Below are 16,884 nucleotides of genomic sequence, written 5' to 3'. Positions count from 1 at the left end.
TAATGTTTATTTTAATGCAGTTTCAAATTTTGAAACAATGATGTTTTCATTACAAACAACAAATAAGAGATCAAAGAGGTATCTTTTTGTGTTGGTGCTTCTTTTTGATAAAGCTGACCCTTCTCTGTGCAATCTAAATATGCCATCTGAGCTAATTTGTTTCTGTCTATGTCCCTTAGGAAAAATTCTTGTTGTACATGTGTTAATGATTAAATGCATTTGTGTTCCAGTATTTTAGGCCTATACGATCGGATACTGCTCTCATTTTCACTACAGAGGTCTGGAGTAACAGCACAAAGCAAATGGAGTTATAATGGTGTAAATGAGAGCAAAATTTGGGCAAACGCCTGTTATTTCTCATTTGCATTATCATTCTTGAACTGAGATAAATCCATCAGCTGGAGGCAAGAATTTCCATCTAAGAAGTAATCATGTATAGCTTTGACAACACTCTTTACTCAGGGTGCACTTGTCAAAATGGCAAATACCAAGGTCTGGGCAGATTTTTTCTAGGGTTTCCCAGGGAAATACAGGTTTAAAGCCAGATATTTTCTTCTTCTTCTTCTTCTTCTTTTGAAAGCAGTTGATGCTTCAGCCATTGCAGGAGTAGGCAGCTGTGTCTGCTACCTGGGCAAGAGGGCTCCTGGTTGGTCAGGAATGGGCCACATTGAGGGGAGCAATTCAAGGTGACCCTCCTGGAAGGGCTGTTGGAAGCAGCCCACACGGTCTGCTGTGAGACTTGATCTCCCTGCTCAAATCCCAAGATGTTTTAGGCTAAATTTAGTCTGGCCTCTCTTGGAATGCACTGCATGGGAAAAAGGGAGGGTGCCTGTGGCTGATAGGAGGTGCTGCAGCTGGTTTTGTCTCCTCAAAAGCTGATTGGATTTTTCTTCTCAGGTTATTCTGTCCTTTCTGTAAAAAAATCACCACAGCTGATTAATGGCCTTGGTGAGAGAATTAATTATTTAATTATCTAGATTCAGGAAGTTCCATTCATCTTACCTTCCGTCAGCTGTCAAAACACTGGTCAAAGCCAGTCACTTAACCTCTAGTCAGTGGAAAATCCTGGCATTTCTGGAGGATTATTCTCCCCAGAGTGAGAGAGGTTTCCAACATGGATGGGAAAGAATGGCTGTCTGATAGTGTCTCTCTTCTGTCCTTTAACTGAAAAGCAGATGTAAATGGGTAATTTAGACAAGATGCTTAAATTCAGGTATCTAAATTTGATGAGATGAGCCTAACACCAACTGTCTGCCATATAGAGAAGGAATTAGGAAGCAAATCACATTTCACAGTGCAGTACTACTTGTGTGGATGTAATTTGTTCTTCTACCTGACCTGCATGTATAATGAATCCTTACTGTACAAATAATTTTCTTTAAATAGTATATTTAGCAAGTAAAATTTACCATTTTACTTTACCGAAGTGAAAAAAAAAACAACCCACCAACTTTTTTTCTTTCAGATCACTATTGAAACAGCCCTTCATTGATCCTAAGAGACTGAGTATATTTGGAAAGGTAATGTGCAAAAATAGAAGGATATATCATCATGATTCTTTAAGAAAATCCTGTCAGTTCATAAATAAATATGTTTCCTATTTTCCTAAGACAATTTCAGTTATTAAAAGAGGGGGAGAAAGCTTCCATAATTTACTGTCTGTTCTATATATTATCTTTTTCTCAGAACAGGTATTTTATTCAATAACATCAGTTTTATAGCACAGCAGTATTTCTGTTTCAGAATCTGAAGGAGAAAGTATTTGTTAAAAAAACCTGCTTTCTTTAGAAATTTTTAATGTGGGCTTGGTTTTTGTGAAAGCTTGTTTCTTACAGTTTTATATTTGGGCTGCATTTAAATTGACAAAGTCACCCTAAAACAGCTTTTATATTTGAATGTTTTACTGACCCTTGAGCTCAGCTGAATAACAACCCTATGGTGCTGTCAACAACTTCCTTGTTACGCCAGCGAGAAGTCTTGCCTTTGGTATTTTATCAGCTGTCTTTGCTCTGTGGCCTGTCATTGCCCTTAGCATGAGATAGAACGAGGCAAGGGCTTAACTTTTAGTAGCAAACTAAATAGCATTTTACTGATGTCTGTTAAAAAGCAGCCATTAGAAACACCACACAACTGCTGCTTCATCTGTAAGCTGGTATGTGCAACCTTTTAATTTTGAAAAGTTTTTTAATAAAAATGAAGCTGTTTTGTGCCTTTGAGCTCAAAGCAATAACAAACCATGATCAAATACCCCCCAATCATCAGTTATAAGAGCAGCATGGATTTCACTATGAAATGCCTTAGTTTTCATCCCCACTCTGCCACTGACGTGCTGCATGTCCTCGGGCAGGTCATTTAACCTGCTTGTCTCAGTCAGTCTGAATGCAGGACAAGGATATTGACATTTACCTCCTGCATGGTAGCATTTTGAGGACTGGTTAATGTTTGTGGCTATTATTAGCATTTCAAATGAATGTGACCTTCCTCAAAGATTTGAGCTCCTGCCACGTTCCTTGGAGCTAAAGAAACTGTCACTGCAAGAATTTTGGGAGGCAGGACTTGGTTTGTAGGGTGGCAGCCAGAGATTTTTCAGCTGAGGATGTATAAGCTGGGCTGATTTCATCCATCAGATGATTGTGGCCATGTTTCTCTTCAGGTTTTAATGCCTGTTACCAATGTATATGAAAGTGCACATGCATAGAAGCATCAACATTTCTCCATATCCTCTTCCCAAATGATTAAAAACACTATTTCTGAAATGAAATCACTAAGCACCCTGAATTAGTCACTTATTTCTGACTTCAGAAATTATTTCCACTGCTACTTGAAAATTCCCACTTGTTCTCTGTCAGAGATTCAGTAGTATCCTGTTTCCTAAGAGTGATGTGATGAGACAGTTACCATAGAGCATACACATAACTATGGCTTTACATATCTTCCAAGACCTACCCCTGCTTTTTTTTCTTTCACAAAATATTATTGAGGACCATGTTTCTGCACTTATTTTCTGATAGAAGTATTGAGGAATGAAGAGTGAGAATGTAAGAAAGCAAAGAGCAAAAACTCAGAATTTTGATTAAAAAAAAAATCTATTTAACAGCTTCCCAGAGTTAATTCTATTTTCTCTGCTTGTTTTAGAGTCAATTAAAAATCTACTTTAAAACTCATTTACTTTTTACTATGTACAACGTGATAGGGAAAATATTTTTTTCTTTCTGTGCATTAAATTTGCCTTACTGATGGAAACTGAATATGCACTTTGCTTGAAAATAAGATGACTTTGGAATAGCTTAATGTTGATCTCATAAAACTGGACTCATGCACACTGTCAGGCAGCTCTTTAAGATGTTCCAGAACTACACAGAAATAAAGTTCTTGTCAAAATCAGTGATGTAAATGAGGCACAAAAGTAACAAGACTGTCCAGAAGGGCACAGTGTGGAAAATACCTATTTCTGACTGCCCCATTGCTTATCTCTGTGAGGGGTGCATGCCCAAGTGATACATGATCCAAGGGCCTTTCTGAACTGTTAGACAGCAAATTTTGGTTCCATGTAGTTTGTGGATTTACGCATGGAAGTGAAAAGAGAGTTTAAAAATGAGTTGCAATTCCAGAGCCAACCTCCTTCTTGAAAATACTGTGATTAGGTTGTAACCACAGAAACCCAGCCCATGAGTGGGGCACCACATGTCCTTGCACCAGGACGTGTGAACTATTTTCTGCATTGTCATTGTGAAATGCTTCGGAAAATGTGATATCACTCTCTAATGTTTTTTCCTGGAAAGCCTGGCTGGAAGCAAGGGCACAAGCACAAAGGAAAGAATTCCCAGGAGAACTAAACAAGCTCTTAATGAAAACATGGCGTAAATAATAAATAACCTGGCAATACCTCTTCCAGGATTAAAACTGTGCTGTTGGGAAAGACACAAACAGAATATTGAACAAAAGTAAAAGAAGAGAAAACGCAGAGGCAGAGGAAAGTTGCTGTCCTCTTAAACTCTTTGAATTATACAAGTTACTGTTGCCCACTCAGAAATTCTTTCTTAGGTGAAATCTGCTCCTGCACATGGACAGATCCAGGCAGCTCTTGGTCTCCTGGGCTGGAGTTTCCATGGGAAAGGAATAACTCAGTTCTTCACACTCCCTTGAAAACTCGGCACTTATTTTGTTTTTTCTTCAGTGTGTCCATTTCCACTTACTGTAGATTGATTCCAAAGAATGTTTATCTCTGCTTATTTTTTCTTAAAAAAGGTTAAAGGATTTTCAAATATTCCCATTCTTCCATAGAAATCATCTATTTATTAAATATTTAGACATGAAGAACAGGCAGCATTCATAGAAGTCCATGAGAAAACTGTAACCATTTGATGCATAATACTCTTTTTTTGGGTCAGCTGGTGTTTTGCATTTTGTTTTCCCTGATATGGAATAATTTCTTCTTTCTGAAAGATGTTGTGCCAAACACAAAACAACAACAACAAAAAAAGAAACTGAAAAAAATCATCTTTTAAGCACTGATGAAGGGAAAACAAAAATGGCAAATAGAGAAATTGGAAGAGCCCATAATATACGAGAAAATCATTGATCCCAGATGCCACAATTCAGAATTTCATTTTCTGTGGGTCCAGAATGATTACTGGTGTACAGAAATAGATTGCCAGTGTCATTCCAAGGAAAACTGTGGTCCCAAGTTAAAGCTTTCACAAAGCTTTCATGACTCTATGTCACAACTCTTCCCAGAAACGTCTATTACAGACTTTGCAGAAGAGATGGTGAAAAATAAGGACAGACAAATGTGGTGAGGCAAGGACAGACCTCCCCAGTTCTGCCCTGTCTCTTTTAACTTCTTCATGCCATTTGTGCTCCCTGCTTTGTAGCAAAGCAGCCTCATGGATGCTCTTGTGGCCAGAAGGGGCATCCAGAGATCAGCATAATACTGAACAATGTGCTTACATACAGTTTTTATTTCTGCAAAACAGGGCAAGATCTATATCTCTTTGTGGGATCTTTGGCATGCAGAACCTCTTTAATAGCAATGGGATTCAATCTACGAAGGTTCAGGTGTCAGGGGGAGGACATAATGCACTCAATTCACAGGTTACCCCCCTTTTCCTACGCTCTCTTCTGTCAGCAAAATGCTCAGTGTATCTTGCTACTTTGCAAGTATCTATATCAAACATATTAAAAACTGAGTACAAATCTTCCTATCTAGGCTGTACTCCACAAAACCTTACCTTTGGGGTTTGCTTTGTAGGTTATTTTCTGTAGTTTTCAAATCTACTAACTGTAGGCTAGACTGCCATTATGGAATTGTGGAGCTTGAACCAAAATATACTCGTTATTATTAATTACATAGTTTAAAGATCATGACCAGGTCATGACCAGGTGATCTCCATTCACTCTTAAACTGAAGTTCCACATTTCCTTTAAAAGTAATTCTTGCAGATATAACTGCATACTGTAAAATGATACCATCAGATTAGCAAAATGGCCTTTATTGTTGCTAAAGAGAAATGAATCAACAGAAATCTCTATCCCATTGTTAGGGATATGGTGGCTACATTACATCAATGATCCTGAAATCCAGTGAACGGCTCTTCAAGTGTGGAGCTGTGGTGGCACCAATCACAGATATGAAGTTATATGGTGAGTATTCCCTACCCTACACCTATATGATAGGCTATTCGAAAAGTCTTTTATTCATGGAGGTATTATTTATTTTAACTAAGGCCAGATAATGTAACAACATCAATGAGATTTCACCTCACTGTCTCATTCTCTTCTTTAAATGAAAGTGAAGCTAAGACCGGGACAGTTTACCAAAGCACACACCAGATACATTATTATTAACACCACTGATTTTTACAAAGGAGTTGTTTCCCTTTGTCCACTGAAATTCAGTCAGAAACTCATTTCCTAAGGATCCTTTAGGTATATCAGCATGAATCAAGACTTATATGGGAATGGTTGTTTTAAGGTTAGCAGTGAATTTCCTGTAATATCAACCATGTTTCCATTCAATCACAGGATATTTCGGTTATGTATATGAAGTTTAGGGCACAGGCTCTGGACTGTGATACATGGGAAATCAGAGCATATTCCTTTACTGGTCTGTTAAACTTTTCACAGCATTTTGGTCTGTGTTTTGGTTTGAATTTGGGGTTTTTTTGTTATTGGTTGTGGGCTTGGGGTTTTTTTCGGAAGGGGAGTTAGTTAATTTTTGGTTGATTTCTTTTTTTAACCATTTAAAAATGGTTTTCAATGGTACATTAAAATGATACATTTTGATTCTAAATGAACATCTTTGTTGACTTCATGGCTTAAATAGCTGCTACTGACTCTAGGTCAATTTTTAAATAGAAGTAACTCTAAACTCACAAGTTTTTGGTTTACTTTTATAGCATCAGCTTTTTCAGAAAGATACCTTGGGATTCCATCAAAAGAGGAAATTACCTATCAGGTAAGTAAGCATAAAAAAGTAACTTAAAATGACCATTTTAGTCTCAAAATGCAACTCAGTTATACTTGTGTGTGTTTGTTTGCCAGGCATCCAGTGTATTACACAATCTTCATGGTTTAAAAGAAGCGAATTTGCTAATAGTTCATGGAACAGCTGATGGTAAGTATTTAGAGATGCAGTTAATTTAGAGTCAGAGCTTCTAATAGGCAGGCGTTCAAGGACTGATCAGTCAGTCCTACACCTAGCAAGTACGTTTTCAGTTTTACTATCCCTCTGATATGATTTTTTTCTTTTGTTTCAACTTCTAACTCTAAACTGATGACATTTTTCTTTGCTGAATATTTGTACCTTTTAGGTGCTGTATGTTCTAATTTGTTTAAATCTTGGGGACCACTGTCTTGCAAGTGAAAGGTATTACATGAATTATTAACAGGACTACATACATTTTTAATGTTGTTTTAAATTCATAGAAATTCTGCAGAATTATCAGTACAGTTGGTGAAGTACATTACCACATGGAAAGTTAATCTTTTCAGCTAATTAATTACAAGGTAGTGTGAAAGCATCTGAAGCTGAAGCTATACATAACCTTTCAATAGCACCAATACTTTTAGCAGTAGTTTAAGACAGAGAATGAGTAAAACAGGGTAAGTTCTAGCACTTTAAATGGAATCACAAGATGTGTCAAATGAGATAATTTGTAATTACAGACTTAAATTTAACTGCAGTGTATTTTTTTGAACTTTCTTAAACTGATGTAAGTCTGAAGAACAAGCTTTGATGCAGGCACAAATTACAGTGCTGCAACCAGCTCCTCTGAACAGACTCACATGCCTACTTCTTTCCCCAGCATTTTTCTGGTGAATGTGGGATAATAGAAGGTTTCTTACTCCTCATTCTGGAGGGATAAGTACCTCACAGAGATGGACTGAGGTGAGAGTGCCCATGCACAGCTGGCACAGTGAGAATGACACCTGCCAGCCTGTCACCCCGGTGTAAAGGCACCAAACCTGTGTTATGGATCCAAAGCGCAATCAAAGGGGTACAAACACTATCCAGTGTTTCTTCCCAGACCACAGAGGAGAGGGGCAGAGAAGATATACTGGGTGACTGAGCAGGCATGAGAGTCTTAGGCTTTGCTGATTGTAACAAGCAGCAGCAATTTCTGCCCCTCTGAACTTGGTCCTGCCTGGAATTGGGACTTCAGTAGATATCTGAGCAATACAGTGTGCTCAAGCCTAGGACTCTGATTGCCTGCAGCTCTTGTTTAATATCACATACAGTGACACCACCCAGCCCACTTGCAGCCCATGCTGTGCAGGGTTAGGACATCATAATAAAGCTGCCTGGTTTTACCACACAAAGCTTAGGTTACTGATGGGTTGTAGAAACTCCATTTCCTTGGGAAGTGTGGACTGTAACAACCCTGTGCAAGCAGTAGAAAACCCATTGTGCTTTCCTTCAACACAATTATAAAATGCCTAGATGTTCAAACAGAATGGTTTTACACACCTCTAAACTATCACAGTGGATGTAAGTGGATGGTAAAGACAGGAGCCCTCACAGAGTATGTGGAAAGTATGGCTTCCCTTGGGGCTTCCAGCTTCTTCTCCAAAACCTCTATTGTAACACCCTGTATTGCTGTTTCTGATGGGGCACTTCTGACCTTAAAGATAGTCAGCTTCTGATCCAGTAATTACAGAGGTTGGAAATGTTTTCAGCCAAAGCTGTTTAGCAAATAAGTATTTCATAATAGTGTAGCTTTTTCTAATAATATCAAATCTTGTCTTGCAGCTAAAGTCCACTTCCAGCATTCAGCAGAACTAATTAAACATCTAATAAAAGCTGGGGCTAATTACACTATGCAGGTATGTGCACTGTGCCTTTTCCTATAAACATAGTTGAACGTTTAACCTCCTATTGCTATTTCTTCACTGAGAAGGACCCTCCCTACCACAACGCAGCAGTATTACCTTAATTTGCAGTTACAAGTCTGTTTAATCCCATTTTCCTCACTGTTAGTATAGATGTCAAGAACTATATCATCTTGTTGTTCTCCTAGGCTCTTTCTGCTCTCTCTCATCTTCTGTTTTTCCACCTGTTTATCTTACAACACTATACAAAGTGCTCTGGAATCCATATACACTATTTGTAGCATGGAGATATCATTACTTTAGTCCCTTTTTACTTAAAAAAGTATTGGGTCACATGAGAGTAATTTCCCCTTATTGTCAACATTTAGATTTATTAAAAGGCAGCTAAAAGGTGAGAGCAGTGTTCCCTCCCTGCATTGCCTTACAGAGGAGGAGAATGTTGTGAGAGCAAGATGGGAAGAGCAGGACGGGGCTGCTGCCAATGCACGGACTTGGATGGGACCCACCCAGAGCACGTGGATGTTGCTGGCCAATGGTTCTGATTGCATTAAACCTTCCTGGATGTCTGACATGATGTTGTTCTGGGTCACTCCTCCAAATATCTCTGATATTACATGTTGCAAGCCTCAACCTTGCTGAACCATAGGCAATCCTGTAGTTTTCACTGAAGCGTGTGAACTCCTGTAACAAGGGGGTTAGTGTCACTCAGGAAAGGAAAAGGACTTCATATGTACAATCTGTTCACGCTGTCCTTGTGATTTCAGCTGAGGTGATGTGAAGGCCTGTGGAGAGAAGAAGAAGCAGGAATGACAGAGTTGTTTCAGGAGAGCCCTGTTGAGCCCTTCTCATGCAACCTTGTGATAACCTGAGTTTGAGGAAACAGCTGAAGCCTTTTGCCTCAGGCCACCTCAGGTCTCTTGTCTCCTAGTCTGGATTTCTTCATTCAGCCTGCAAACATTTGCTGAGCCTCACCTGGGAGAGATTCCCAGTGGGATCTGATTTAGGAGATAAAAATGCCCACATCCACCCTAGGAGAGAAAGAGAAGATGGGCTTTAGAAAAGATAGCAAGATAGTTAAAAATATGAATAAAAAGGTTTTTTGCTGAACACTTAGAAGCTGACTTATTGAGAGGTCCCTAAAAGCATGAGGTAATTAATTCTCATTGACGTTAATGGGATTTGGATGCCTAGGCACAATTGAAAATGCCAGCTAAGTAAACTGTTGTAAGCACAATGGCTGAGAATACAAATTTTTTCACTTCTGCAGATCCCACTGCAGTGGTTGTTTTATGTAAGTTCAAATTCCAAGAGAATGAGTTTTACTTTGAGTTTTATTAGCTTTCCTTGATGCCATAAAACTAATGTTATCATCCTGTTGTCATCTAAAACATTTTGAAGATCAGAGAAAGAAAATTAGAGCCCTAAATATTTGAAAAGCCTTTAAAAACTATTTACTTTTTTCCTTTCTTCTCTGCTAGATCTACCCGGATGAAGGTCATAACATTGCTTCTGAGAAAAGCAAATATCACCTTTACAGCACAATCCTTGGGTTTTTTAGTGCTTGTTTAAAGGAGGAGACACCAATTTTACCACAGGAACCTGAAGAGGATGAATAAGAAAGCCTATTTGTGTAGTACTGAAGGGGACTTACTCTGCGGCTCAATAAACCCTTAAATAAAAGTGACTGTAAGATTGCAGATTCTGCAGAAGCTCAAGGGCAGCTAAAGGATGTCACAGTGGAACAGCACATTTTCAGACAATGAGCTAATAAACTGGAATTCGACTGCAAAGTCCAAACATATTACCAAGGGACAAAACCTTTACCTTTGTGGAAGGTCAACAGTTGGTTACAGTTTCCTGGAAGAACTTAGTTTTGCATAAGTGTAGGGTTAGTGCATGTTTGTTATGTTAAGCCTCACTGTTGGTTCTGTAAGTGGTTGCTCGTTTTTTAATTTAAATGCACATCTTTATTCATCTTTGCATAAGGCACAACCTATCATAAGTATTATGGCCACTAATATTCTAAAAGGTGAACTGCAATCTAACACTCTACTGTAATGTTACAATAAGTGCAATTCTTCCGCTGTCTATTACACGTAAGAAACCACAGAGATAATAAAGGGCACGATATTTTCTCTAATTTCTGCTCGAGGGGATATTGTCTAGTGCATCATATAACATTGATATGGAAAATTATTTCCCCACACACAATTTCAGCATTTACAATTATTACTGTACCTACTAGTAACCAATAAGGGATTTTTTGGTGGTGTGCTCTTGGTCTTTATGTATATACCTAGGATTCCCTAAGCAGAAAATCTTTCTGAGGTTGAAGAATTTTTTTCAAGATGTAATTGACAGCTGTATTTAAAATAATATCTGCAACTGAAATCATTCCCCCGTCCAAAATGTACCTATTGTTTCCTTAAAATATGTTTGAGTTGTGTTTTGGTATTGTTTATAGTAGTTAATAGTTTGCTGGTTACACTCTAATTTTAGAATATGCTACTTTGTCACATGTAAATTAGATACATAAATATTAAATTATAGTTTCAGATAAAGAAAGTTTATTAACAATGTATAATGCCACTGAGTAATACTTTACTCCTCAAATGAAGACATATTTTGTATAGTGCATCTTCCTTTTCTTCCATCTGGTCTCAAATGTAATTCTGATGTTCATCAAGGTGGTGACGTAGCTGGAACACACCATTACATTAATTTTTATTCCAAGGCTGCTCGTTAAGTCTCTTGCGACAGGATTTAGCTTCAACAGCATCACAAAGAAATGGAATGTTTTTCATTCAAAGCAAAGGAAGATCCTGAGAAGTTAAATTTTATTATTTTTCAGCCCCCCATACATCTATCTATTTGCCAGGGTGAATTACAGCAATAGAAATGGAAACTATGAAATAAACAAGGGAGCCAGTTTGGATTTGCAGAATATTAACTCTGATCATGAAAATCAAGTACAGTGTTGGCTTAATTTTAGATATCTTCCAAACGTATGTGAAAACTCTTCACAGATGCTGTGCCACTTACAGTAGCTGTAGTTTTTTTATTTCTGGATATATTCCAAATACTTTCCTACTCAATTAAGGTTTAATTTCTTGCAAGATTAAAAAGAAAGTAATTTTTTGAAGGTAAATATGCAGTTTAAGATGTAAAGTTTGCATATTTTATGAGAATGGGAAATGGTTTTGATGTAATCAAAAAGCACTTGGAGCTTTTTTACTCATCAATTCCTTTTGGAATATTTTCTTTCACAGTTAAGATTTTTTTATGATGCAAATAATTAATTTGTCTGAAAGGTGTGGTTTTATGGAACACTGGAAAGTCTCTGTCTTTTTAATGTTTAGTATTTATCTTGTTTTATTAGCAATGTTTAACTATTTTTCAATTAGTTTAATACAGTTTTAATGTGCAATGATATCTTGTTTGGGTCCCAGTGTCACCACAAAGTATGGCTTTGCTTTGTGGTAGTTATATGGAGTACATATCTATAGTATAGGTACGGTATATATTTATGGAGGCTACTATGTGCACTACAGTAAGAACATAGAAAACAACAGAAAACAAAAAAAAGTAAGAGCAGAATTCAAACGAGGTTTTGCAAATCCTGTTTTCTATAGAGGAGCACCGTTTTCAAGTCTTCTGTTGTCTGGGACTGCTAGTTTGTGATTTTATAAATTACACCCATCACTTAATAAATGCTCACCTGACAATACTGATGCTTTTCCTAAACGAACACAGTAAACAAGGTCCTAATCCAGTTAAATTCAGTGAGATGTTTTCACTGATTGGAGCCAAATGCTCATGAAGAAAGCACAAGCTGTGTGCACGTCTTGAGGTTGCTGCACGGACTGGGCGTGCAGAGGATACGTGAAAAGGCTGATTCCTGCAATATGTGCTGGCTGTTCATCTGGGACACAGCCACTCTGTGCTCGTATTTTCTGTGCTTTACATTGAGTTGCATTTGGCTACCTGCAAAAGAAAGCAAACAAGGCTTGTGTCTCAGCAATAGGATTATGCATGTGCTCAGGAAATACGTTATCCCAGCTCTGTGGATCCACACCGTGTGTCCTTCTTTTCCCATAGCTCTGTTTCAGGCCCCTATTCCCTACTCTTTCTACCTCAGCATCTCACCTCCAATTTACCTGAATTTGAACGTGTCATGAGGACATGGCCTTCTGTAAGAATGCTCTTGGCAGAACTGGCATGTTTAAAAAGTGTGTTGTCTGAAATGTGGGTTATCTGTATGGAAATGTGGTATGCTTTTAATGTTTTTGTTATTTCTTAAACCATCATAGAAATACAGGTATTTTTATATTAATGTGTATACAAGGGTGAGCATCAGACCAGGATTAATTGCTTTTACTGACATTTTTATGTATGGGTTGAATTTGGATACTGCAAAAGTGTTTACAGGTGCAGGCTCTGATTCTAGTTAGACTAAAGAATTTGGTGTAAGGCGTCCCTTTACTTTTGCTAACCTGTTCAAACAATTCTTCCACTTACAGCACAAATGAACAGTGTTATATATCAGATCCTACATACATAACTAATGGTATCATTAATTAGCCCATGTGATCTATAGTGTTGATCAAGAATTAGTACACATTGCACCAAAATAGCATGAAAAGCATAGACTTTTTGTAGCTTATCATTTGTTAAGCACCATGATGACATTTTAGGTCTGAAAAATTACTGTTTGATTCAGCTATCCTTAAAATATGACACTTAGTAGACTAGACCTATTAATTTATGGAAAGCTAGGGAATCAGCATATCCATTTACTGCTTGCTAGAGCTTATCTTTACCTTCTTGATTTCCTCTCTCATTTTTCTGCTATTACAACTTGCAAAATGTATGAAACCTGTAGGTCATACTGAAATTTCAACTATATTACAAAATCGGGAGTAACTGCATGCCAGTTGGAATATTTTCCCCAGATTGTGGAGTACAAAGAAAGGCTGATTATTTTTTAAATTAATTTATTTAATCTTTTTGCAGCAAGGCCAGAATTATTTATGACCTGGTTTGATCAACGTCTGCTATGATTTGTTATAAGCAACTGTTCACTGTTCCTCAGTTTTTGGCATACTGTATCTCCCTGGTCTGAGAATGAAGATGATTGCTTCTGTTCTCTCAGCTCTGGCACTCGTGAGTGTGGAGTTAGTTAGCTTCATTTAGTTGAGAAATTGTGCCTTTTAAGACAGAAGAGCTTGTATTTGATCTGAAGCCAAAGAATCTCCATGGAAACTTGGAATGTTGACTGTTGGCTCCTTTAATAAAACACAGAGGATACAAGGTGTGACCTGGTATCCCTCCTTTCAGGTTTATTAGACACTACTGAAGAAACTGAAGCAAGAGGAAGACTGACCCAAAGATACTGAACACATTTCTTCTGCGCAGTCTAGAAGCACACAGGCAAGGTGCAGTGGTCCAGGCATTTTATATTTACTTGAGTAACTCCTCCTGGCAAATCAGTTGCCTCTGGGAAAGAAGAACATCATCAGCATTGATTACTGGTGCATCTTCTGCAAAACGTCTTTCAGTGCCATTCAGTTTGCTTCTCTTTATCCTCTTAATGAATTCAAGAGTGCTTCAGAGAATGAGGAGCTTGTGGGATGTGGCTAAGGGGAGTCACAACTTCCAAGGTGCCTGGAGCTTTGAAAATAAAAGAAGGGATTTAGTTAAACTTCTGTCTGTTGAATTTCATACATGAAAGTCAAGAAGGAGCCTGGCATCAAGGAGGTAGGTGGATGGCAAGTGTTAGTGATTCACTCACCAGGCAGGTAAAACAATATGCATCTTACAAACCTAAATGTGGTAAGTAAAATAAGTGCTTGTTTTCCAATGTCTGGAAATTACAGTGTTGTTAGATAAAGCTGATCAGGTATTTGGAGGGAATTAAGGAAATTAAACCACATGAGTGTATGCAGTCCAAAGTTTCCATTAAAGGGGACCAGACTTCTTTCCTGTATAATTAGTTTAGAAATCCAATATCCTGCTTTTACGTAAGTAGAACTTGAAAACAGCTAAATTGATTTAATAATGCCTATACCCCATGAGAACACAAATGATATAGATACAATTCTTTTTAATTAAAGTATCCCATAAAGTTCTAACAGCACTTTTTTAGATTTCTTGACCGAAGGAAAAAAAAAAAAAAAAAAAAAAAAAAAAAAACCAACCAAAAACTTCTGATTGATAAAACCAGCAGTTAGAATATAGTTGGTAGGGAGATGCTCAGCAAAGTTTTCCCTAAGGAAAATCATGTTTTCTGCTGTAGCATATTTTGTGTCATAAGTGAGCTGAGAATTCATCTCTCAGGGATGCTTCTAAGGGAATGGAGAGGCTGACACACAGGTGATGTCCAGAGACTCAGCTGGGGAGCAAGTACCTGCACAGGCAGGTGTTCCCATCCTCCAGACAGTGCAGAACCTTCACAGCTCCATGAAAGAGGGTTGTAGTCTGAGATTTTAGTCCATCAAGCAACACAATTGATAGGCAAAGGCGTGAAATTGTTACCTTCGGGGATAAGAAGAATATTGTTAAAAAATGACTAAGCCATATGGTCATCATGCTGTTCTCCAGTTTGTCAGAGGTGAGGGTGGGGCGCTTGGCCAGGGCACACGGTGACCGACTCCACACATCCAGCTGAGAGACCAGCTGGCAGCAATTACAGCTCTGGTGGTGTCTGTAAATGCTCTGACACTACTGTGAAAAAAAAAGGAGGTCATATAATGCACGGACAGAATATCTTGTCTCTGATAGTGTTGCAGAAGAGTTGCTTTAATAAAATGGGCAGAGGCTTCCAAAATCCTAACGAAGAACAAAGCACTCCTGAAGAAGTGCACTGGTTTGTTCCACCTCTCAGCCTTTTCCTGGAACATACATTTGACAAATCAAATAATGTGTAGAATCCATTCTTAGGGAGGTTTTCAGCACCATTAGGAGAGCAGTAAGAAAGAAGAGCGTTCAGAGGAGACAAGCAAAGAGACATTTTGTTGCTCTATTCAGAGCTGTCGCTCTATTTTAAAGTGGTGCAGTGGTAACCTTAGAGACAAATGTAGCCAATGCTTGATTCAATAAACTTTCAACTAAGGCAGGAGAGCCAGATCATTCAGTTATTTACACAAAAGAATGATTAATTACATGGTTTCTTATGGATTTTTAGTCCTGTGTTTGATTTGTATCCTACATTTCAGTCATTATAAGGTAGGAATTGTTAAATATAATTCCACATTTGAAATAAGCAGTTACAGTAAAACATTTTGTTTTCCAAAACAGTGCAAATCGTTGCATTTAAAGGTATTTACATTGTAAAGTTAACTGTTCTTCCTTTTGGGTTGTAGTGGACACTGAATTTGTTGGATGATGGGTTTTTAAATTGAAGTGGAAATTGTACTGAACTTGGACAGAGGCTTATCTGTTTTTGTAGGAATTGCTTGTGGAAATACAGTGAATCTGAATACCGGTGAAATATTTGAAAGAGGTTTTATAGAACATCATATGGAAAGTATAAAACATCATATAAAAAAAAAACTAGGAAGTTGAGGACCACAAATGAACAAGTACAGTCATTTGGCAGTGTAATCAGAATTAAGCAAGGCAAAAGAAAAGGCAGTGTGGAAAATTGATTTAGGCAGGCCTTTCAGGCTTAAAGAGAGCACTGTGAGAGAGCATATCAAATTTTGCAGCTTTGCTTTATCCAACTTTTTTTTTGTTCAATAACTTGTTTCTGAGATGAGGCTGGAAGCAAGTGTGGGGAGATTTTTCTGAGGACCCGAGTGCCTATCAGTACATTTTCTTAAAAAAAAAAAAAAATTCAAAGCCCGGCATGTAAGCTAGGAGCTTGGCAATAACAAATTGGAAGAGCAGGAGATTCAGCTGATTGCAAGGAGTGACACAGTGCTTCATGAACAGGCCTCAGCACAGTGGGAAAACAGAGCAAGGTGCTGTTTACTCCGAGTGAAGAAATTGAAATGTGGTTCATAAACAGCATTGGGTCAAGACTCTTTCTGTCTTATCATGATGTGATGAGAAGTTCTAATTCCTTTGTTATGCTAATGATTATTGATTCATTATAGGAGAGACCAGACTTGAGAGGTTGAGAGCTAGATGCATCTGGTGCTATGTAGATGCACAACATCAACAAGAATATGTTCAGTCTTCTCTTAATGTTTGACTTGCTTTCCCATGCCACTAGAGAAAGGTTTAAGAACAGCCATGGCAGGAGGAGCAGTGGCAGTGGCAGCAACCTAAAGGCCTCCTTGGGAAAGGGGGGAGAGAAAGGGAGCTGTGTGGTTGCAAAGAGAACTTTCTCTGCTTGCACTTCTTGGGGAAAGAGATTATGTCCAGGGAAGGGTTTTTGATATTTGAGGCTGGAAGAAGGTTTTTTTCAGATCTCCTCTTGTTGCCCCTGCAGTGTTTTTCTGGAGACAGTGGGTGATGAAATCATGCTCTTCCAAGGGAAGAAGTTTCTGAAAGCAGCTCTTGGAATATGCTCATGATCCTAAAGCGTTTGGGAAGTAGATGGTGATGCTT

General features: G+C 38.1%; 1 protein-coding gene across 2 annotated transcripts in view; it reads left to right on the top strand.

Moving 5' to 3' along the window:
- The window catches only part of DPP10 (dipeptidyl peptidase like 10), a 480,022-nt gene extending 467,964 nt beyond the window's left edge, over positions 1–12,058 (top strand). For both annotated transcript variants that reach the window (XM_064661527.1, XM_064661526.1), the window contains exons 21-26: positions 1,466–1,520; positions 5,544–5,643; positions 6,399–6,457; positions 6,544–6,616; positions 8,252–8,325; positions 9,810–12,058. In XM_064661527.1, the coding sequence (XP_064517597.1) occupies positions 1,466–1,520; positions 5,544–5,643; positions 6,399–6,457; positions 6,544–6,616; positions 8,252–8,325; positions 9,810–9,947 (499 nt within the window). In that variant the 3' untranslated portion in view covers positions 9,948–12,058. The remainder of the gene's footprint in view (positions 1–1,465; positions 1,521–5,543; positions 5,644–6,398; positions 6,458–6,543; positions 6,617–8,251; positions 8,326–9,809) is intronic.
- The last annotated feature ends 4,826 nt before the right edge of the window (positions 12,059–16,884 follow it).

This window comes from Pseudopipra pipra, chromosome 7 (genome assembly GCF_036250125.1).
Source record: "Pseudopipra pipra isolate bDixPip1 chromosome 7, bDixPip1.hap1, whole genome shotgun sequence".
NCBI lineage: Eukaryota > Metazoa > Chordata > Aves > Passeriformes > Pipridae > Pseudopipra > Pseudopipra pipra.
The sequence above is the reverse complement of the archived record's forward strand: the minus strand, read 5'-3'. Positions and strand labels throughout refer to the sequence as shown.